The following is a 24,794-nucleotide window of genomic DNA, read 5'->3' on the forward strand; positions in this document are numbered from 1 at the left end:
CTAGGCCCGAAACGTCAGCCTCTCTGCTCCTATGATGCTGCTTGGCCCGCTGTGTTCATCCAGCCCTGCACCTTGTTGTCTCTATTTATCAGCCGAATTGTAATTGTCATGGAATTGTGCTATGTAATTATCACACAGTTGATTAGATGACACAAGCTTAAGTTTTATGCCAAAGTTCATTAAGAACAATGGATAAGCATTTTTCCAAGGCTACACAGGCCAGACTTGGTGAGTTAATTGATCAAATTGACATGGAAAATGTAGCATGTTTGTGATGTTTGCCAGTGGTCTGGAGACTGGATAGTGTCAGGTCTAAAATGCAGAGCTTCTTTGTATGGAAAGCAGATCAAGCAGCTTGTCTCATAGTTAAGAAAAACAGAAGTTGCTAGAAAAGCTCAGCAAGTCTGGTAGCGTCTGTGAGGAGACATCAGAGTTAATGTTTCAGGTCCGGTGACCCTTCCTCAGAACAAAACTCAGTAATGTTAACTCTGATTTCTCTTCACAGACCTGCTAAGTTTTTCCAGCAACTTCTGTTTTTGTTTCCGTTTTACAGCATCCGCAGATTTTTTCGGTTTTTGTCTCATAGTAAAAGCCAGTTAGCACGAGAGCCGATGATCAACGATGAGCAATTGAGACAAAGTAGCATCATGATCTGTTCTGGCCTGAACTTCGGACAAGTCAATGTAAAGGGGTTCACGGTGATTGTAAGCATTTTATGGGTAACGTTTTGCAGTATTTTGTGTAGTGTGCTTTCATGAAGTACATTGGGTATATTCCATTGTTGGATCTGCTTTGGGTTTTTGATATCCAGACTAAATGTGACGGACCAGGGAAAGTGGGTATAAAAGTCTACAGAGCTGTACATCTCCAGGCCAACTGAATTGAGCATAACACTTATAACTCCTCTCCAGACCGGAAGCCTGGGCAAAATTTTTGAGACCCTCGTCTGCCTGAATGTAAGTGCTCCTGTCCTGGAACCCCACTGAGTCTAAACGAATTGCACGGCACTGACTTGGTTGCAAGAGTTTTCAGAAGGATATTTAAACATCAGTCTGCCTTTGGATTCTACTGAAGATCTTTGTCAGGGTTTGTTCTTGTAGACTTCAATTTTCCAGAAGTATCAATAAGGTGTTGAAAATATTCACCCACAGCTGGGGTTTAGTTTACACGAGCCACTTAGCTTGCCTGCATACTCCATGACTCATAACTGAACCATGTGTGTGTTCCTCTGAAACTTTAACATGAGACTGCTAGGGACTCAGTATCTGTGTGACTCCATAGGGATGCACATCTGAGTACTTGCCAATGGAGAGGCTGTGAACTAACAGGGAGAGATGTACACATTTAACTGTATTTTGCTGCTGTTAAGCAATGTAAACTGCAAATGGGAAGCAAATCAGCACAGAAAAGGGAAAACTGTGTTTACTGTCTCCATCCACAACGTAGATGCCTATTTCTGACTTAAACACACACCCATTGCTTCTGTTGTTATTACTGTAGCGTCGTTTATAATGAATTGAATCGAAAGGTAAATATTAAAACTTAAGGAGCTATCCAGACATCAGCCAGATTTTCTAAATCCTTTGTCACTTGATCCATTCTTCCCCTTTGTGGATTGCTTGGGAAACCCACCATGTTGAAGGCACTGTAGAAATATCTGATGTTGGTCATTGCTAAAAACTACCCAAATCCTCCAGTAGGTACACAAGTTACTGATTTAATTATAGACATTAAGATACATGAATGGACAAATGCAGCTTCACATTGAATCCTTTATACTTAAGGAAAAAATGCATTTTCAAGTGAAATAACATCTTTACCACAACTGCGTAAGAGTGCAGGGAAAAGATTACATGTAATTTATAAAAGGAGGTTGTTTTTGTCCTAGCTCCTTATTTGATCGTCTATCATGGTAAATTTAACTTATTTTTAAAATTTCACAGGACTTGGAGTTGCCTCTCGTATCCACATCTCTGACCTTCCCCAGCTGGTTGCTGCTTTCCACAGTCTGGTTGGTTTAGCTGCCATGCTTACCTGTGTGGCTGAGTACATGGTGGCATATCCGCACTTCAGTACAGACTCTGCAGCCAATTTAACCAAGATCATAGCCTACATTGGCACTTACATAGGTGGAGTGACATTCAGTGGTTCTCTTATTGCTTATGGCAAATTACAAGGTGAGTTTGAAGTCATCTGCATTTTAAATAGAACATAGAACAGTACAGCAACAGGCCCTTCGGCCCACCATATCAACACCGATCATGATGCCAGTCTAAACTAATCTCATCTGCTTGCACATGGCCCGTATTCCTCTATTCCCTGCCTGTTCATGTGTCTGTTTAAATGCTTCTTAAACTTTGCTATTGCGTCTGCTTCTATCACCTCCCCTTCTAAGGTGTTCTGGACAGTGGGAGCCTTTTTCCTCGGATGGTGATGGCTAGCACGAGGGGACATAGCTTTAAATTGAGGCGTGATAGATATAGGACAGATGTCAGAGGTAGGTTCTTTACTCAGAGAGTAGTAAGGGCGTGGAATGCCCTGCCTGCAAAAATAGTAGACTCGCCCACTTTAAGGACATTTAAATGGTCATTGGATAAACATATGGATGATAATGGAATAGTTTAGGTTAGATGGGCTTCAGATTGGTTTCACAGGTCGGCGCAACATCGAGGGCCGAAGGGCCTGTACTGCGCTGTAATGTTCTATGTTCTATGTTCTACGTAAAAAAATTTTGCGTGCAAATCTCCTTTAAACTTTTCTCCTTTAGCCTAAAACCTATGCCCTCTACATTTCCATGCTGGGAAAAAAAGACTCCGACTATCCACCCTACCATGCCCCTAATGACTTTATATAATTCTATCAGGTCACTCCTCAGCCTCCAATGCTGTAGCAAAAACAATTCAAGCTAATATACTCCAATCCTGGTAAAACTCTTTTGCATTTTTCCGAAGCCTCTGCATCCTTCCTATAGTGTGGAGACCAGAACAGCACATATTCCAAATATGACCTCACTAAAGTTTTATACAGCTGCAACATGACTTGTCAGCTTTTATACTGAATGCCCTGACCCATGAAGGCCAGCATGCTGTATGCCTTCTTTACCATCTTATCCACTTATATTGCCACTTCCAGGGAGCTATGGACTGGAATCCCAAGTTCCCTTGGTATATCAATGCTCCTAAGGGTTCTGCCTTTTACTGTATACTTTCTCTTGCATTTGACCTCCCAAAATGCATCATCTCACACTTGTCCAGATTAAACTTCATCTGCCATTTCTCTGCCCAACTTTCCAATTGATCTATATTCTGCTGTATCCTTTGAAAACCTTTCTCACTGTTTACAACTCCACCAATTTTTGTGCCGTCTGCTAACTTACCAGACCACCTACATTTTTACCAATGTCATTTACACATATTACAAACAACACTGATCACAGAGCACTGACCCTTGTGGAACATTACTGGTCACAGACCTCATGTCAGAAAAACAACATCCCCCCACCCCAAGGGCGGTACAGTGGCTCAGTGGTTAGCACTGCTGCCTCACAGCAATAAGAACGCGGGTTTGATTCCACTCTAGGGCGACTTGTGTGGAGTTTGCACATTCTCCCAAGTCTGCGTGGGTTTTCTTTGGGTGCTCCAGTTTCCTCCCACAGTCCAAAGATGTGCAGATTAGGTGAATTGGCTATGCTAAATTGCCCGTAGTGTCCAGGGATGTGCAGGCTAGGTTGATCAGCCATGGGAAATGCAGGGTTACAGGGATAGGGTAGGGGGGTATGTCTGGGTGGGATGGTCTTCAGAAGGTCGGTGTGGATTTGACGGAATGAATGGCCTGTTTCCACGCTGTAGGGATTCTATGAACTATCCTCTGTTTCTCTGACGAAGCCAATTTTGTATCCAATTTACCATCTTACCATAGATCCCATGTAACTTAATCTTCTGGACTAGCCTACCACGAGGGACCTTGTCAAATGATTTAGTAAAGTCCATGTAGTCAATATCCACTGCCCTAAACTCATGAATTATCTTCGTCACTTCCCCAAAAATTTCAATCAAGTTTGTGAGACAAGACCTCCCCTGCAAGAAAAAATGCTGACTATCCGTAATAAGTCTTTCCAAATGTGAGCAAATCCTGAACCTTCTTCAATAATTTCCCTGCCACAGATGTAAGTCTCACAGTCTTATACTTTCCTGGATTATCCCTGTTAAACATTCTTAAAGGAACATCACTGAATATTGCCCAGTCTTCTGGGTCCTCGCTTGTGGCTAAAGAGGATGCAAAGATCTCCGTCAAGGCTCCAGCAATCTCTTCCTTTGCATTCCTAATTAGCCTGGGATAGACTTATTGACCTTAATATTTTTCAAGACTCACACCTCCTCCTCTTTAATATTGACATGCCCCAGAATATCACCATATCCCTCCCTAATCTTATTATCATCCATGTCCTTCTCCTTGGTGAATATTGATGTGAAGTACTCATTAACAAGCTCACCCACGTCCTCTGGCTTCATACATAAATTCCCTCCTTTGTCCTTGAGTGAATATACCCGTTCCCTAGTTTCCTCTTGCTCCTAATATGTATATAAAATGCCTTGGGATTCTCCTTAGTCTTACTTGTCAAGGACATTTTGTGGCCCCTATTATCCCTCTTATTTTCTTGTTTAAGGTCTTTTCTGCTTCCTTCCTATTCCTCAAGGGCCTTGTTTGATTTCAGTTTCCTAAACCTTAGATATATTTGCTTTTTTTTTGGAGTAATCGTTCAATAAGTCTAGTCATTCAGGGTTCCTCAGTCTTGCCATCCTCATAGGAACATGCTGGTCTTGACAAGATTCCCACATGTCAGATGTAGATTTACCTTCCAACATCTGCCCCCTTAATTTCTCCATAAGTGCATGTACTTTAGGAAGAAAATTAGAAGAAACTGATTAATGTAGTCAGAGTATCCAGACCTGGAGACTCTGCAGAATACATTGCAGTCTTTTCACCTCTGGGCTTTAAAGTTAAGTGGAAGGAATGAAACATCCAGTTCCGTTCCCCTCACCCCTTCAGATGGATGTTATCGATTGTTAAATTCATATGTCTGAGGTCAAGGCTAGTAAAGATTAGAAGGTAAAAATTGTTTGCTACAGACATCCTGGTCATCAGGATGGACAGGAAAACATTTTTACAGCTCAGGGGATCCCTGTAAAGTGGCTGCAGTGTTCAATTGGAAACACAAAGGCACTTGCTGGGAAGATAGCAGAGAAATAAACAGCTAAGACAATAATACAGGATTTGTTCATCAGTTTGGCAGAGCTCAGGTGGCTCTTGGCTATTCTGGAACAAATTTTGTTTTAATAATGAATTTATAAGGTAGCACGTCATCTAGAATGAAGGAAATATCTAGGATCCTGTGATTGGAATATCAGTAATGCTGAAGCACCCGCAAATGTGTGAAAACAGAAGGTCAAGAACTCCTCAAATCAGACTCCTTTGGATTGAACAATTTCTGTATTTAAAATTGATAAATTAAAATGAAAATAGTTGGAAGATGTCTAGTAGAAGGTGTTAGTATGAAGTTAATCTACATGCTTGATCCAAAAATTTACAAAATTCTCAATTTCATAATAATTGGATTTTGTATGATGTCACCCGTAGGGTCCGATATCTTAATAGTCCTAATTATATGGACTCACTTCTGACTTTTCCCAGCATCCAAACCATGAAGCAGGTTTCTAAGTTTTAATATTGCATTCTATCCTGTTAAACTCCACATATTTAATAGCACAACCATCCTGCCATTCAAGATCTTTCCAAATCTGTCCCCTGTGCTGGCTATACTTCACCTTGCTGTGCATTAGGATGTTAGTGGCTTTGCACAGTAGACCTGGAAGAGAATCTGCTTTTGTAATGACTAGATCTCTTCCATGAGCAGAGGGGCAGACACTGTTGAGTAACAAAATTATGGGGAGGTGGTGGCACAGTGGTAATTTCACTGGACTAGTAATCCAGACCCCAGGTGGACATGAGTTTGAATCCCACCGTGGAGAGTGGTGTAATCTGGAAAAAACCTGGAATGACGATGTAACAACTGCTTTGCAGAGTACCTCATCCTATGACCGACCCTCCCTCTCATCCTCGCCTCCTTGACCTGACACAAACCGTCCATCTTCTCTCCCACCTATCCGACCTCCAACCTCACTGGCCAATCCCCACCACTCCCTACCTGCACTCACCTATCTTCCCCAGCCCCACCCCTCCTCCCTCTATTTATTACTGAGCTCCCTTTGTCCCCACCATTTCTAAAGAAGGGTCCTGACTCGAAAATTTAACTTTCCTGCTCCTCTGATGCTGCCTGGCCTGCTGTGTTCCTCCAGCTACACACCGTGTTATCTCTTATTCTGAATTTATGCTGCCTAGTCCAAGACTCTCACACAAAGGGGAACAACCTCTCTGCATCTACATTGTCCAGTCCTCTATGAATCTTGTATGTTTCAATAAGGTTGCCAGTCATTCTTCTAAATTCCAATGAGTACAGGCCCAAACTACTCTGGGTGTAGATTACAGACATTGGTGGTAGTGTTGGTGGAGAGTGTGGGCGGGTAACGCGGGTAACGAATGAACAGTACAGCCAGAATCATCTCTTTGAAGGCACATAGACTGTTAATGGTGATAATGAATGATATAGAGAAGAAAAGGTCTCAGCTAAATTCCCTTCGGAGTGGAATTAGCTGGAGTAACAGTGAGGAAACCATGTGCTGTCCATCTTTGGGTAGGGGAGAAGGAATGGGAAATAGTCGATAACGCATTTGGAATAAAGGGTCCCAGGTAAAAGGCAGGAAAGTGATTGTGAGGAATGTCAGATCAGCCATGATCCTGTTGAAAAGTACAGCAGGCTCAAGGAGCTGAATGGCCTACACATGTTCTATTGCTTATGGTCTCACCTGTCAAGTAGTTCACATGTGGTAACCAGGCTGTGGTTGAGATGCCATCTGTGATGTAGACTGTATGATTACATGTATTTTTAATATCATTTCTTGTAAGTTTGAATTTTTAGTTCTCGAGTTAACAGCTTATGGGTTTCCTGTGCATCTGAAGTTAATTATTAACTAGTAAATATTTTTGTTGTCATGGTGATTTCTTTTAAAACAATTCTTGAGGCCTAGCTTAGGAATTAACAGGCTATCATGCACAAATATAGATTTTTGTTTACCTTAAATCGCTTTACAACCCAACTAGGTAAACAATGGGGCCACAAGGTTTGTTAGAAACTTCTGGAACATATTTTTTAAACTTAAAAGAAACATGCATAGCTTAGAGAGGGAAATTCCTTCTTAGTTTCACTTTTGCATTTTGAACAGTCTTGTGAAGTCCTTGTATGAAGATGTCAGTGTAGACTAGTACTCCTGAATAGGGAAGATTACTTTGGAGTAGAATTTGTGTTAGTTCTAGATCAGAAGTGCCATGGTAAAACCCCAAAGAGGTTATTTAAAGCTACATTTAAACTCAGATACAGAATACCTCCATGACGAAGTTATCAGCAGTTCCATTCTGTAAGTTAAAGTCACTAGTGGCGTAAACCTGTCGTGGTGTTAGAGACAGCGAATCTAGTGCAAGTACTGTAAGAGTCATGTTTTCAGCTGCGATATTATGTGTGTTTTTTAGTACTGTACAAGGTTTGTGTTGGATACCATACAAAAATTGTTGTTTCTCTTTTCAATTTGTAAAGGGGTGTTTTGGGATTAGTGCAAATTATACTTTTACTGTTTGCTTAAGGACAAACCTTTGAGTTTGTGTTAAATGTAGGTAGTTTAGTTTATTCCATTTTATCTTCATTTTTTTTGTTTTATTCTGTTTTATTGTTAAAGCAAAAGCTGTGCCACTGTGAGTTTATGTTTCAGTGAGAGACCACTTTGTTGAACCAAAACAAATCAAAATCTGGTCAATCAAGTGAGGTTTCAGCCTGAGATCTGACTTGTCCGGTAATAACATCAACTGGGATTATAACACATCCATGATTGAATGAACCATAATTTTTTAGAAGCCTGTTTAAAAATTGGCCGCTGGCTCGAGCTAGCACAGAGCTAGCAGCTGCACTGCAACCATCTCCCATTATAAGCTTAGGACATCAGCAGAGAAGCTTGGGAATGAGCTAAAAAGGCTAAAATGTAATACTTAAAAATTTATCGATGCTATCAAATGTGGCAGGCAGTGATACCAATCTACTAGAAGAGAGTATATATAAACTAACAGGATGAGCAGATAAACATCAGATAGAATTTAATGCAGAGAAGTGTGAAGTGATGCATCTTGGCATAAGAATAGGGAGAGGAAATATAAACTTAATGATCCAGTTCAAAAGATTGTGCAGGGCTACAAGGACCAGCAGGCAGTGGGGGAGGGGAGGTGGTGGGGAGTGCAGAATTACAGATACAGTCTTACAGCCCAGTATACAGTATACAACATAGAGTAGCACAGCGTGCAGCACAGAAGATCTTTGGAAGCGTCAGGACTGGATTGCTGTACAGAGAAGCAGTGTGGACTGACATGTTCCAGTGGTCTCCTTTTTGTATCATTGTGACTTGTCGACACTGTGCCAAATCCATGAATGATTAAAATGTCTTTCATTGCTTTACAAAACAAAAATGTGCTTATTCTCGCTATTACAGTTGCTGTATTTCACTGTAGGGTTAATAGCTTGCTGATGTTCTTATAACAAATGATAATCACTCAGAAGGGTGCTGTATACATGATGCAGCTGATGAGTATCAACATCTCTAGTCACCGATGGATACAATACATTGCCAACAACATGGTTTCCAACTTGTTTTTAAATTTGATCAAAAGGAATATAGGCATCTCCAGCTCCAGTAGCCCATCACTAGTTGCCCTAGAGAATGTAGTGGTGAGCTAGCTGCTTTCTTGAATTGCTGAGGTCTTTGTGCTATAGGAAAACCCGCAGTGCTGGTAGGAAGGAAGTTTCAAAGGGATTTTGACCAAGTGATAATGAACAAGCTATGATATATTTCTAGGTCAGTTTGGTGTGTGACTAGGAGGGGAACTTGCAGATGGTGGTGCTTCTATGCATCTGCCTCCATTGTTCTGCCTAGTGGCCGAGGACATGGGTTTGAAAAGTGCTGATGAAGGAGTTCTGGTGTGTTTTGGCAGTGCCTGTTGTGGATGGCACTGTGCTGCTACTGAGCATTGGTAGTGGAGGGAGTAGATGCTTGTGGATATGGTACCAATCAAGTAGGCTGCTTTACACTAGATGGTGTCAAGCTTCTTGAGTGTTGTTGGAGTTGCACCCATCCAAGCAAGGGAGAGCATTCCATCACACACTTGACTTGTGCCCTGTAGATGGTGGACAGTCTTTGTGGAGACAGGAGGCGAGTTACTCGCTACAGAATTCATGGGCTCTGATCTGCCCTTCTATATGACGAGTGCAGTTTTGTTTCTGTTTGGTGGTAACCTCCAGGATGTAGGTAGTGGAGGATTCAGTGATAGTAATGCCATTGAATGTCAACAGGTAGATTTTCTCTTGTTGGAGATGGTCATTGCCTGGTATTTGTGTAGCAGGAATATTATTTGCTAATTATCTAGATATTGTCCAGATCTTGCTGCCTGTGGATGCCTGAATGGTCACGAATGGTGCTGAATGTTGTGCAATTATCAGTGAACATCCCCACTTCTGACCTTGTGATGGAGGGAAGATCATAGATGAAGCAGCTGAAGATGGTTGGACCCAGACAACAACTGCAGAGATGTCCTGGAGCTGAGATGAATGACCTTAGTAATTAACAGACATCTTCCTTTGCACTAGTTATGACTTTAACCAACAGTGAGTTTTTCTCCTTTTTTCCCATTCACTGCAGTTTTTCAGGAGTTCCTTGTAGCTGTACTCAGTCAAATGCTGCCTTGATGTCAAGGGTGGTTTATCTCACCTCACCTCAGAACTTTGGCTGTTTAGTCCATGTTTGGACTAATGCTGTAATATTGCCAGGAGCCTCATGGACCTGGCAGGAACCAAACTGAGCGATACTGAGCAAGTTATTCCTTTGCAAGTGTCTCTTGACAACCTGTCAACCACCCGTTCCATCATTTTACTGACCATTGAGAGCAGATTGCGAGGGTGACAATTGACCAGATTGGATTTGCCCTTCTTTTTATGTACAGGACATACCTGGGCAATTTTACACATTGTTGGGTACATGCCAGTGTTGTAACTATACTGGAACAGCTTGGCTAATGGCACGGCAGTTCTGGAACACAAGTCTTCAGTACTATTGCTGAAATGTTGTCAGGGCCCGCAGCCTTTGCAGTATCCAAAGTGTTCAGCTGCTTCTTGAGATCATGTGGCGTGAATTGAATTGGCTGAGGGAGGCACTTCTGGCTGAAGATGGACTCTAGTAGTTCAGCCTTAAACAAAACAGAAATTGCTGGAAAATCTCAGCAAGTCTGGCAGCATCTGTGGAGAGAAATCAGAGTTAACATTTCGGGTCCAGAGACCCTTCCTCAGATCCTTTCTCTGTTCAGCCTTATCTTTCTGATTTATACACTGGATCCTTCCATCATCAAAGATGAAGATATTTGTGGAACATCCACCCCTGTTTTTTAAAACATTTGTTCATATCTTATAAGCATCACTGGCTCGCATTTCATTGCCTGTCCCTAATTAACCAGAAGGCAGTTAACAATCAAGCAAACTTCTTTGGTTTTGGAGACACATCTGGGTCAGATCAGGTAACGGTGGCAGATTTCCTTTTGCTGAAGGGCACTAATTAAACAGCTGGGCTTTTATGACAATCAGCATTGATTACATTGTCATCATTTATCCTGGGTTCTGTACTTCTAGTGCACTGACATTACCACAATGCCAATGCATCCCCAAATGTTGGTGATTTATTTAATTGACCAAAATAACTAGATGTGGCAGGGTTACAGAACTTAGATCTGATCTGCCTGTTGCTTGCTGCTTCTGCTGTTTGCTATACAAGTATTGGAGTTGATACCTCACTCTTAGTTACGTTGTGTTTTTCCTGGAATGACCTCCTGCACTCTTCATTTAACCAGGGTTGATCTTCCAGCCTGCTTGTAATGGGTCTGTGGGGAATATACCTGACCTTGAGGTTAAATAGTTGTGCCATCAATGGCCACTTTGGAGTTGCTACATCTGTATAAATTTGAGTCACAGCAGAGCAGGGAAATTCTTAAGGAGAAGACAGGAAAATGGAGGATAGTTGGGTTCTTGCAAAGCAAACAGTTTTGGCAGGGACTTCTCAATAATGCCATGGTGAGGGCAGGGAAAATGATAATGGAAACATTTTAATATTGTTTGAAACAATTTTCTGTCCCACCCTGATATACTGCCTTGCTTTCTTTCTCCCTGTTTGTCTGTCATGCTGTTTTATGCCGCACCTCTCAATCCATCCATCGCTTCATTGATGTTTTGATTCTAGGTTTGGAAATGCCACATTAAAACTGGTACATTCGTCCCCAATTCAGTATATGTTTGTAATACACTTACATAAGCAACAAATAGGTAACCTGTGATTTTTGACAATAATTAGTTTAGAAGTTGCCCTTTGTATTATTTCTTAGAGATGTTGATATGAATTTTCACAAGTGCGAAGTTTTGTTTTAGTTTTGGGCAGCTGCCCCATCTGGTCCTCGGGTCTTTTGAAGAAGAATATTCCTGTAGCATTAACTATTAATCACTTAAGAAATGTACTAAAGTATAATGTGTATTAAAATAACATACTCATTATTTTGTAAGCAATGACAATACTTGTGCTAAATGATAATTTACCTCTGATATCAAAAAGAATAGTGACTTATTTAAAAGCAGCTTTGTGCAATTTTCGGAAAATGATCTATGCAATGCTTTCAGCAACACAGATGAAAAGCAAAGTTTTTGAGTGTAAAATAACAGCTCTCTACTTAAGACAAAAATGGCAATATACTTGTTTATAGGGACATGTTGTCTGTCAATAAAAGTCTGTAAAGATCTTTTCATGTTTGCTTTGAAATGAATTGCAATTCAAAAGGATTTTAAAAGCTGTTTTATTTAACTCTTTCCCTCCCTAAGGATTCACTGCATAACATGGAGTCATAAGAGTCAAACAGCAACAGAAAACATCGAAACTTAGAAACTGGAAACAGGAGTAGGCCATTCAGCCCTTCTAGCCTGCTCCATCATTCAATGTGATCATGGCTGATCCTCTATCTCTATGTCGTGTTCATACTTTCACCCTGTATCCCTTGACGCCTTTGAAATCTAAAAAAAAGTTATAAATCTTTTTCTTGAATATACTCAGTCTTCTGTGGTATAAAATAAGTATCACTATCTGTGGTATCAATAGGCTCACTAATCTCTGAGTGAAGAATATTTTCCTCATCTCAGTCCGAAATGGTCTGCCTCTGTCCTGGGACTGCATCCCTTAGTTCTCAACTCTCCTGATGTATGCCACTCATAATTTTATAGACCTCGGTCAGGTCCCTCCTTAGCCTTTTCTACTATAAGGAGTACCACCCCAGCCATTCGAGTTTCTCTTCATAGCTGAAACACTACAAATCAGGCAACCTTCTGATGAACCTCCTCTGCACCCTCTCTAGTGCAACCACATTCTTGCTATAGTGTGATAGGTCCTACTGTAAAATGTGTACTCTGTTGCTTTGCCCACCATCTCAAAATGCATCACCTCATACTTTTCAGGATTAAATTGCATTTACCATAGTTCTACCTGTTTGACTAGCCATCTACATCATCATGCAGTCTAAAGCTTTCCTCCTTGTTATTTACCTCACCATCAATTTTCATGTTATCTCTGAATTTACTGACCGTACCTCCTGCCTTTATGTCGAGATCATTAATGTACACAACAAACAATGAACCCTGTAGTACAACACTGGACACAGGCAACCAGTCATAAAACCAACCTTTGAACGTCACTGTCTGTCTCCTGTCACAAAGCCAATTTTGGATCAAATTTGTCAAATTGCCTTGGATCCCACAGGCTCTTGGCTTTTTAATCTGTCTGCCTTGCAAGACCTTGTTAAAAGCCTGAATGAAGTCCGAGTAGACCTTATCAACTGCACTACCTCAATGACACGTCTAGTCAGCTCCTTGAAAAACAAACCTGTCAGATGTGATCCTTCCCAACAAAGACATGGGTACTGTCCTTTATTAATCATTGACTCTTCAATTGATGCTAAATTTTTCCATAAGTTTTCCTACTTCTGAATCATAGAATCATGGAATACCTACAATGTGGAAACAGGCCATTCGGCCCAACAAGTCCACAACAAGCGGACACTTACTGACATGTATTTCCCTGGTTTATCCCTAATCACTTTTCTTGAATAATGGTACCATATTAGCCATTCTCTAATCCTCTGGCACCTCCCCTATGTCTAGAGAGATTTTGAAAATTAAATTCAGGGCCCCTGCAATCTATCCCACCTTTGCCTTCCACAGCAGCCTGGGACAAATCTCATCTTGGCCTGGGGACTTATTCATTTGCTGAAACCACCAACATCGCTTCTTTCTCAATTGTAATTTGTACAAGTATGTCATGGCTCTTATCCCAGATTTCATGTTACCACAAAGAAAAATAAATTAATGTTTGAAATCAGAAGTAAAATCTGGAAGCACACAGCAAGCAGCACAGCACTCTCAGCATCTGAGAGTGACTGATAGGCGACATAGAAGCAGGAGTAGGCCTGTTGTAATGGCTCCGAAGCCTCCATCATGGCTACATACCACCATCCACCACCCTTCCTCCCCCGATTTTAGTTAGATAGTAGCAATCTGTACCTCCATTCCATTTACCTATCTTTCATCCTTATTCCTTCCGACCCTTAACCAAAAATATTCTCAGCCTAAAAATCCTAATGGACAAAGAATCGCACACTGGAAAGAATTTTTATTATAATTTGTTCACGGTGTGTGGGTATCACATTTATTGCCCATCCCTAATTGCACTAGAGAAGGTGGTGATGAGCTGCACAACAAAATGTATAAGTACTGACACCGACCAATTGCTACTATTCTGCTTTTTACAGGTGTGTTGAATTCAGCTCCATTCCTTCTTCCTGGGCGTCACTTTCTGAATGCAAGTCTGCTGGCAGTCAGCGCTGGAGCAATTGTTCCTTATTTGATTGATCCAAGCTATGCAACTGGTATTGTCTGTTTGGGATCTGTATCTGCTCTTTCTGTGGTTATGGTACGTAACAGAAAACAGTCAACAGCTAACACTTGCAAGTACCTGAAAATAACGACTGAGAGACATAGGATCATAGAATCCCTACAGTGTGGAAGCAGGCCATTCGGCCCATCGAGTCTACACTGACCCGCCATAACTGAGAGAATTAGAGATGTCCCTTGTTCAGCCTACAATAGAAACATGCTGATTTCGGCTGATAGGTAATCTTTGTGATGAAAGGATGAGATTTCTTGTGTTTTGCAGCTTCCTTTAAGAATTATATGTGAGAAAAAGTTCCTGTGGCTGGTGCTTTTAGACCATCCAGGCACAGCGGAAAGTCAGTTCTGTGGAAATTCCTGATGGATCCCCTCCATTTCAATGATTAGATGGAAAATTGAATTGGCTCCATTAGGTATCTATCCCCCTCCCTCACCCTCTTGCCTTGTATTTCAGTGGAGGAAAGGGAGAAAGGGTAATTTGTAAAACTTAAGTATCAGAGGGATTGAAGGTTCTGCAGGGATTGTCGCGTTGGAGGAGGTCATACAAAAAGATAAGGGGCAATTCCATGGAGGGAGTGAAATGTAAAGCTCTTTCCTTGTATAAGAGACAACTATAAATCAGTAATGGATGAGCAGGACCTTAACAGGTGAAAGAAACCAAAAAAAGCATGTAATTTTTAAAAAAGAAATATTTGGAATCCTGTGGTTCTTTTATACTGTGGCAACGTGCTACAGCAAAATTCTTCCTGCCACCCACCTTCACCAGGATTGTTATAATCAGGGATCAAAATATCAGAATTTCTATCCACTTTTAACTTCTAGTGGGCAGTAGTTCTTCTCCATTCCAGACCCTGGCTATATGATTCCAGTGACAAAAACAATGTCTGATCGTGAAGTATGTTTTGTTATTGAATACACATGAAAGCCCTGAGGTGTCAATCAAAAAAATGAAAAATAATGTGGATCTTTACTGTGTAGCAGATCATTTTTAGACTCATTTCATGATAACTTTGGATTTCCTTGTGTAAAGTTATATTACCATCCAGAGTTATTCTGAACATTCCATGTTTGTGTTGTTTGTTTGTGGCAGTTTGTTTTTGTGAGTTATTTTGTGTTGGTCTATTTGTCCTTTAGGGTGTGACATTAACAGCTGCTATTGGTGGTGCTGACATGCCCGTGGTCATCACTGTACTGAACAGTTACTCCGGCTGGGCCCTGTGTGCTGAAGGGTTTCTGCTGAACAACAACCTCTTAACTATTGTTGGTGCATTGATCGGCTCTTCTGGTGCTATCCTCTCCTACATCATGTGTGTGGTAAGCAATGCATTTCTGTATGTTTCTGCAAACATTGCTTTCTCAAACAGGAAAGTTAACAATTGAAAGTGTTGAGCAGGTTTAAATTTTTATGTCGCACTGACAACAGCATGCCAACTTTCTTTAAGTTTTAATTAGAGCATGAAAAATAGGAGCACAAGTCAGCCATCGGGCCTTGGGAAGCATCTTTGACATTCAGAACAGTTATAGTTAAAGTCCTTTATCAATTCCAGCCACATGCCCTAACCTTACATCCCCTGATTCCTTCAGTACCCAAGAATCTATCTCTCAGTCTTGAATATAATTAACAATGAATCAGCCACAGTTTAAGATTTACCAAGATCTGCAGCTCTCTGAGTGTACAAGTGTTTCCTCAGCTCCATCTTAAATGACTGACTCCTTATCCTGAGGCAATGATCCCTATTTCTAAACCCTGCAACTGTGGAAAACAACATCAACGTTATGATGGCAGGTCATAGAGTCATATAGATAGACAGCACAGAGAAAGGTCCTTTGGCCCATTGGGTCTGTGCTTGTCAAAAACACCACCTATATATTCTAATCCCATTTTCCAGCACTTGACCCATAGTATTATGTGCCTTGGCATTGGAAGTGCTCATCTAAATGTTTCTTAAATATCATGGGCTTTCTGCCTCTACCACCCTTACAAGCACTGAAAATCCCTATAAATCTAAAACCCCTAAAATCCCTATAAATCTCCTGCCTCTTACCTTAAATCTATGCCCCCAGTCCACCATGGGAAGTTCCTTCCTGTCTACCCTGTCTGTGCCCCTCATAATTTTATATATCTTGCTTATTCCCCCCTCAGTCTCCTCTGCTCCAAGGAACACAATCCCACTGTGCCTAAGCTCTCTTCTTAATCTCTCCAGCACAGGCAACATCCTGATAAATCTCTTCTGCACCCTCTCCAAGGCTATAAATCACTCCTACAATGTGGATTCCAGAACCACACACAATATGTGGCCTAACCAACTTTTTGCACAATTCCAGCATAACCTCACTGTTATTAAATTCTGTGCCTCAGTTAATAAAGTCAAGTATCCCATATGCCTTTTTAATCACCTTATCTGCCTGCCCAGCTACCTTAACCGACTGGTGGACATGCACATCAACGTTTCACTGATCCTTGGTGCTTCCCAGGATCCTCTAACAGTTTTATATATTTCCATGGGATCACATCTCATTCTACTAAACAACAGAGCCTGCATTCCACCATTCAATTAGATCACGGCTGATCTATATCTTAACTACATCCATCCACCTTGGTTCAGTAATTGTTCATGCTTGCTTAATGACAATCTATCAATCACACCCTTGAAAGTTTTAATTGAAATGGGCTTAGTAGATTGTTGGAGGAAGAGAGTTCCAGATTTCCACTACCATTTGTGTGAAGAGTGTTTCCTGACAATATGTCAGAATGGCTGCCTAGCTGTAATTTTGAAGTAATGCCCCTTGATCTGCATTCTTCCACAAGAGGAAAGATTTGTTCCTTACGTATGTTTAAATTGATTAAAAAGCTTAAAACATTGATGCAATTCCCAGCCATGGATGGGGCTAAAGTGTGATGTTAGAATTTTCATTTTTATATTTATTTGTATCAGTAGAAGTGGAGATGGGAAGAATAGTGGCCTCAGTCAGGCAGTCATCAAAGATAGTTAATGTAAGATTCAAATTATACGTAATGAGCTCCTTTTGAGTTTCGGTTTAAGGCACAGAGAGATCTTTAACTCTGATATACAGCAAATTTGTCCTGGGAGCCCTCTATTCCAACACTGAGTGCAGAATATGAAAATAAAATTCCAATCCCTGGCGTTGAATATAGGACTACAATAGATGCTGTGTAGCAGACTGATGAGTTATGTGCTAGCACCTGAATCCAGATTCTCTATAGCCAGTTCTTGAACTGTCAGAAAGAAATACACATTGGAAACCAAATCACTTCTGCACAGCAAAAAAATAGGGAGCTTGAGTCATTCAACTGAATAAATAAATTTATCAGTGGCACTAATGAAGGGATGGAAATGTTTGAATCAAGATGTCATTGGACACCTGGAATGATAATCATGGGAAATGACATTAAATGTAGAAAAGAAAATTATATTTCTTAATTTGTATTCTGAGAATAGATAATTATGTATGTTTGAAGTCCAGTCTCCATAAGAGGAAGGTTAACTTTTCATTAACCTTTTGGATTTGTTTTTCTACCTGTGTTTTAGCTTGTAGTGATTTATTTAAAGAAGATTCATAAATTATGGCAGAATCTCTGTTTTAACCTCTCTGCCTTCTTTGTTTTAACAGCCTTCAGACATTGATGAATTGTCCACTTTGAGTCCTGCTCAATTTGATTTTTGGAACCAATCCCTTTCCTGCAGTTAACTCTATCAGTTGTTCCATTTATGTATAGTTGGTACAAATCACATCCTCAAGATGTGCTTTCGTAGTCAATGAATTACTTTTGAAGTTTAATCACTGTTGATATATAATTATTCTCACCTTAATCATAATCATTTTAATTCCTTTTTAAATTTGTTTACTTTAAATCTCTTTTTAGTCATGCAATGTTATGTTGATGCACCATTTTACCTAATAAGGATATATTTGCCAAGGTTTTCTATTTATTGAATTTATGAAAATATCTAAATGCACAACTTGGCCCCTTTGCTAACTTTGCCAGTCAATAATTTTGGGTCAGCTCTTGTGTAATCTCTTTGAACTTAGCCATTTTCCTGTCCAGCACCCTTGTTACACTGACCCTTCATTGGCCTTTACTGGTCTTCATGGAACCCAGCAATCAGTTTTCTGATTTTTCTGATTTTTGTCACAGCCCCACTTCATTACCCAATATTAAATCCAGTATTTTTCATTCTTTCTTTGTGTTGTAAACATACTGATCCTGCCATTAGTTCTAGCTGTATTTCAAAAAGCATCACCCTACCTTCACATGGCTAAAATTACACTGTGTTATTGCTTTGATGTAAAACCATAGCTATGAATTGTCTGCAGTTCTCTCCCACCATCTCACGTTCACAATTTGGTGACCAAGAATTACTCTATCTGTCCGATTCCTCTCTTAGTGCAAACATCTGCCTTTGCCGTGGAATTCTTCATCATTGCTACTTTGCTCAACAAGATAACCTACAAAAAATTAAGTCATAACATAACAGCCCATGGTGTTGGAGGCAGTATATTGGCATGGATAGAGAATTGGCTCATATGCAGGAAGTCACGAGTGGGAATAAGGGATTCCTTTTTCAGATTGGTGATCGGTGCGGTTCCGTTAGTGTTGGGACCACTACTGCTTACAATATATATTAATGACTTGATTCTTTATTCTTTATTCATTCATGGGATGAGGGTGTCGCTGGCTAGGCAGCATTTATTGCCCATCCCTAATTGCCCAGTTAAGAGTCAACCATATCGCTGTGGTCTGGAGTCACGTGTAGGCCAGACCAGGTAAGGACGGCAGTTTCCTTCCCTAAAGGACATTAGTGAACCAGGTGGGTTTTTCCGACATTCGACAATGGATTCATGGTCATCACTAGCTTCTTAATTCCAGATATTTATTGAATTCAAATTCCATCATCTGCCATAGTGGGATTTGAACCTGAATCCCCAGAATGTTATCTGGGTCTCTGGATTAACAGTCCAGCGATAATACCGCTAGGCCATTGCTTCCCCATTGTGGAGGGTGCTGGTGTTGGACTGGGGAGGACAAAGTCAGAAGTCACATGACACAAGGTTATAGTCCAACAGGTTTATTTGGAATCACACAAGCTTTTGGAGCTTTGTCAGGTGCACCTGATGAAGGGGCTGCACTCCGAAAGTTTGTGTGATTCCATCTAAACCTATTGGACTATAACCTCGTGTCATGTGACTTCTGACTTTATTGATGACTTGGAGGAAGGAAGTGAATGTACTGTAGTCAAATTTGCAGATGACACAAAAGTAGGTGGAAAGGCAGGTTATGAGATGGATACATGCAGTTTATAGAGAGATAATGATAGGTTAAGTAAGTGGTGAAAAGTTGGCATGCAGAGTTTAAAGTAGGAAAATGTGAAGTTGTTCATTTTGGAGGGGAGAACAATAGAACAGACTGTTATTTAAATGGAGAATAATTGCAGAAAACTGTAACACATAGAGCCTTGGGGGATGTGCACAAAACACAGAAAGCTAGCACACAGGTACAGCAGGTAATCAGGAAGACTAATGGAATAGTGGCTTTTATTTCAAGGGATTTGGAGTATAAGGGTAGGGAATTCTTACTGCAACTGTTCAGGGGGCTGTTGAGACCACATCTGGAGAACTGTGTTATTATTTAAGGAAGGATATTATTTCATTGGATGGAGGCAGAATAGAGAAGGTTTACAAGAATGATCTCAGTATGGAGGGATTGTCCTATGACCAAAGACTAAACAAGTTGGGGCTGTAGTTGCTGGAGTTTAGAAGAATGAAAGGTGATCTCATTGAAACATATAGAATTCTTAGCAGACCTGACAGGGTAAATGATGAAAGGTTATTTCCCCTCATGGGAGAGTCTAGGACCAGAGGGCACAGTCTCAGAATTGTGGGGTGCCAATTTAAGACTGAGATGAGGAGGAATTTCTTCTCTGAGAGAGTTGTGTGTCTTTGGAACTTGTTGCCACAGAGATCTGTGGGGGCAGAATTCTTGTGTATATTTAAGTCTGAAATAGATTCTTGATTAATGGGGGATCACGTGTTATGGGGAAAGGACAGGAAAATGGATGTGAGGAATGTTGAATTAGTCATCATCCAATTGAATGGTGGGGCCGGCTCAAGGGGTCACATGGCCTACTCTTGTTCCTATTTTTCATGGTCTTATGAGCTTTCTTTTTGTACTGCCTGATCCTAAAATATTGTAACCAGGAATATTAAGTTCTCCAATCTGTCCCTCACCATTATAATCATCACATCATATGTTTAGAAATTTCAAGCTGTGTTTGAGTGCTTTGTGTATTTGCATATCAACTGTTTATTGTCATGCCCAGTATAGGCATTTTATGTTGGGAGCTTTTAGTGAATACTTTTAAAATTTGAACACCATCAAGCTGTTAAGTTGACTTTGGCAAATCACGTGACTCTTGGCATTTGGACTATAGACAGTGTCAAGGCTCTGACACATATCCTGGTTGAAATGAACATAGCTGAGAGTGCATCACATCCATTTGTAGAATTGTCTAAATGTGGTTCACCAACTAAAGACTGCAGAGGTTACATATTGTCTGTCGGGACTTGAAACCCAAGTCCACTTTCATTCAGTGTATCACACAGGCTTCCCACACCCAAACCAGGATGTTGCCGGCTTCAAAAATGTGAATCCACACCATAGGATGTGGAACTAACAAGAATACAACAGTGCATTTGCAGGAAGACCTTGAACTTTTGAAAAGCTATTTTGTGAAACACCCATCATTTTGTCGGTTTTTAAAATGTCAAACAGAACTATTAGTCACCTACCAGTCTGTGAACCAGACTCAGAAACTAGTTGCAAGTCATCAAGCAGCCAAAATACTTCACCTGTTCCAGTTTCAAAGTTCACCTGACACCCAAACTCTTAGATATTCAACAATAAGAAACTTCACAACCTGCTGTGAAAGCTTCACTTTATATGACCTTCATTTCAACTTTAAATCATTGAACCCATTCAAGAAACAACAGGTTGGTCATGTGGGAGATTGGAAATTGTAAATCAGAGACTGAATTAACTGTAATCTGTAAAGTACATAATCTTTAACTCTATTCAGTCATTGTGTTTGTGTGTGTGTGTGTGTGTGTGTGTGTGTGAGAGAGAGAGAGAGAGAGAGAGAGAATGACTAGGCAAAATTGTGCTAAATCAGGTGGGTGAGAATAATTAGCTTCCTTTGTTTTGAAACCCAAAGGCTTGCTGCTGAATATTTTAATTGGGATACGCACTGTAAAAGTAAGAAAAAAAAACCTGTTTCATCATCAGTTAACTGATTATGGGCAGTAAGAGAGCACATACATTCTACTTGTGACAGAATTGGGGTCAGTACTCAGGATTTAAATCCATTGGAGCAAATGAGACAAATCTGACTTTAAAAAAAATTGGAAGTTGATGAGGAACATAACATAGCACAAATTGTTGAAACAAAAATGAAAGGAACTACAGCAGTCTTAGGCCTAACTATCTCCAGCTGCTACATCAATGGCTTTCCCTCAATCGTAAGGTCAGAAATGGGGATGTTTGCTGATGATTGCACAATGTTCAGCTTCATTCCTGACTCCTCAATTACTGAAGCAATCCATGTTTAAACTCAGCAAGACCTGTACAATATCCAAGTTGGGCTGACAAGTAGCAAGTAACATTCACACCACATAAGTTTCAGGCAATGACCATCTCCAACAATAGGGAATCTTTCCATGAGGTTGTACAGAACATTGGTGAGGCCTCTTCTGCAATACTGTATGTAGTTCTGGTCATCCAGTTATAGGAAGGATATTATCAAGCTGGAGAAGGTTCAGAAGAGATTTACGAGGATGTTGCCAGGTATGGAATGTTTGAGTTATAAGGAAAGGCTGGACAGACTGGGACTTCTTTCAGTGGAGTGTAGGAGGTTGAGAGGTGACCTGATAGAAGTTTATAAAATAATGAGGGGTATAGATAGAGTTGATGGTAGTTGTCCTTTCCGTAAGATGGGGATTTTCAAGACTAGGAGGCACATTTTTAAGGTGAGAAGAGACAGATTTTAAAAAGGCATGAGAGGCAAATTTTTTACACATAGGGTGGTTTGCATGTGGAATGAACTTCCTGAGGATGTGGGTACAATTACAATGTTTAAAAGACATTTGGTTGGATATATGAATAAGAAAGGTTTAGAGGAGTATGGGCCAGGAGCAGGCAGGTGGGACTAGTTTAGCTTGGGAATAGTTTCTGTGCTGTATGACTCTATGACTATGATTCTATTCGCATTTCTGTTTTGACATCCTGGAGGTTACCATTGACCAGAAACTGAACTGGACCTGCCATATAAGTACTGCAACTACAAGAGTAGGTCAGAGGCCAGGAGTGAGTAACTAATATCCTGACTCCTTAATTTCTGTCTATTATCTACAAGAGACAAGTAATGAATGTCATAGAATACTCTCCACTTGCTCGGATGAGTGCAGCTCCAGTAACAATCAAGAATCTTGATACCATCCAGGATAAAACAGCCTGCTTGATAGGTACCGCATTTCTCAAACATCCATTCCTTCCACCACTCAGGAGCAGCAGTGTGTACCATCTTGAAGATGCACCACAGAAATTGCCCAGTGCTCCTTAGATAGCACCCTCCGAACTCATGAACACTCGCATCTAGAAGGACAAGGAGTGGAGATATATAAGGGCAGCACCTCCTGTGAGTTCCCCTCCAAGCCATTCACCACCCTGACTTGGAAATATATCACTGTTCCTTCAGTGTTACTGGGCCAAAATCCTGGAACTCCCTCCCTAATGGCAAGGTGGGTCTCCCTACAGCAATGGACTGTAGGGGTTGCAGAAAGCAACTCACCACCACTTCTTAGGGGCAACTGGTGATGTGCAATAAATGCTGGCCGACCTACTGATGTCCATGTCCTGTGAATCAATGAAGAAAAAGCAATATTTATGAATACTGAGATTACAATATAAAATGGCTCATTTTGACTTAAAAGCCTTGAGCTACAGGATGACTTAAACTCAGCAAAAAGAGTGCCCATAACAATAGAACAGCTATAATCTGTAGCTAAACAATAGAACTTAATATGCAACATTCTGACAAGAAGGCCAAGTTACTAAAGACGCTGGATAAACAACTTACCCTCAGCCAGAATCAAAATAGCTGGAAGTTCTGGAAAAAAAAACAGGTTACCCTAACAAAAAAAATTACCTCAAGGAGTGGAGGCTAGAGTTAGAGTTTCTGGCAAGTGAGAATGAGAGAAGGAATGAGGGAGAAGGCAAGCCTCACAGCTGGAGAAGTTTGAGAAGGATTCAAAGCACAATCGGATAGGGACCTGAGATAGATTGAAGCAGCTTGGGAGAACTTGACTTTAGCTAGTTGTGAGGATTGTGGGGGAGTGTGTTGGTAACTAAAATACCCCTAACTCAGAGATAAGCTTTGATTTGTAAGATTATTCATTCCTAACTAGCGTCCCAGATTGAAGCTGAGGATGTGGAGACCTTAATAAAAACTGAAAGAATTGAAGACGCTGTAAATCAGAAACAAAAACAGAAATTGCTGGAAAAACTCAGCAGTTCTGACAGCATCTGTGGAGAGAAATCATGGTTAACGTTTTGGGTCGAGTGACTCTTCCTCAGACCAGGAAGGGTCATTCCCACCAAAATGTTTTCCTGCAGAAAGAAAAGATGTGGAAAAGGAAAGTTAGGCCCTTTAGTATCACCAGCTCTGAGGAGAGAAATAACCGTTAGAGACACAGGATGCCTTTAAACACTACTTGCAGCAAAGGTAAGACAATACCACAGTGCTGGCCAAAGGGCTTACTGACACATGATTAAAGGTTCCTTTTGTAAAGATTTACCTGCAGAATAAGTTGGTGAGTCACAGCTGGGGTTGTACCAAGCTTTCCCAGACCGAGGGTAAACCTATTACTTGGAAATGACTTGCTAGGTTCTGTGTCCCGAGGGTCTGAAGCATTTCACAAAGAATGGGGTAACAGCAAAACTCTGCTCAGCTGCAGAGAGCCGAGGAAATCCCTAAATCCAGAGGGGTGATAGGGCAAGCAAGGATTACAGAGACTGAAGGAAAGGCAATAAGAACTGAGGAGGCCAGATAAGAGCCTACTGAGTTTCAGGTGACCAGGATGGTGCCTGCTCAGTCTAAGGGGATGGACCCTGTGTAAGTTTAGAAACCAAGGCCTGGCCTGTAAAATTTAAAAAAGAATGAAGGGACTGAACCAGTGTTCTGGTTAGGAGATGTCTTCTCTCAGGAATTATCTAGGAATAAAGAAGTTTCCCAAACCAGACTATAAGGGTGATGCCTTACCCAGTTAAAGTTTCTTAGGGGAGTGCAGCAGTAGTTAGAAGCTGCCTCTTGGCAAGAGTGTCTCGGAGCACATGGGGCAGATTAAGGACCACTACAGCCCTGAGGTGAAAGGAAAGGGGAAGTTAACACACCCGAAGATTTGCTGCACTTACAGGAACCACGAGAAAATGAGATTGCCCACTAAATCATCACAGGGTCAGGTTCAAAACATAACCCAGTGCTTTAACTTCTGAGTCCATTGAGGACAAGATACAGAATCATCTGAGGAATAAAAGCCATTG

At 40.8% G+C, this 24,794-nt stretch overlaps 1 protein-coding gene across 1 annotated transcript in view; it reads left to right on the top strand.

Annotated features, from left to right (window-relative positions):
* The window catches only part of LOC109927376 (NAD(P) transhydrogenase, mitochondrial), a 171,910-nt gene that overhangs the window by 83,885 nt on the left and 63,231 nt on the right, over nucleotides 1-24,794 (top strand). The window contains exons 15-17 of the mRNA XM_020527372.2: nucleotides 1,944-2,177; nucleotides 14,041-14,201; nucleotides 15,314-15,493. Of these exons, the coding sequence (XP_020382961.2) occupies nucleotides 1,944-2,177; nucleotides 14,041-14,201; nucleotides 15,314-15,493 (575 nt within the window). The remainder of the gene's footprint in view (nucleotides 1-1,943; nucleotides 2,178-14,040; nucleotides 14,202-15,313; nucleotides 15,494-24,794) is intronic.

This window comes from Rhincodon typus, chromosome 1, assembly GCF_021869965.1.
Source record: "Rhincodon typus isolate 14 chromosome 1, sRhiTyp1.1, whole genome shotgun sequence".
Lineage (NCBI taxonomy): Eukaryota > Metazoa > Chordata > Chondrichthyes > Orectolobiformes > Rhincodontidae > Rhincodon > Rhincodon typus.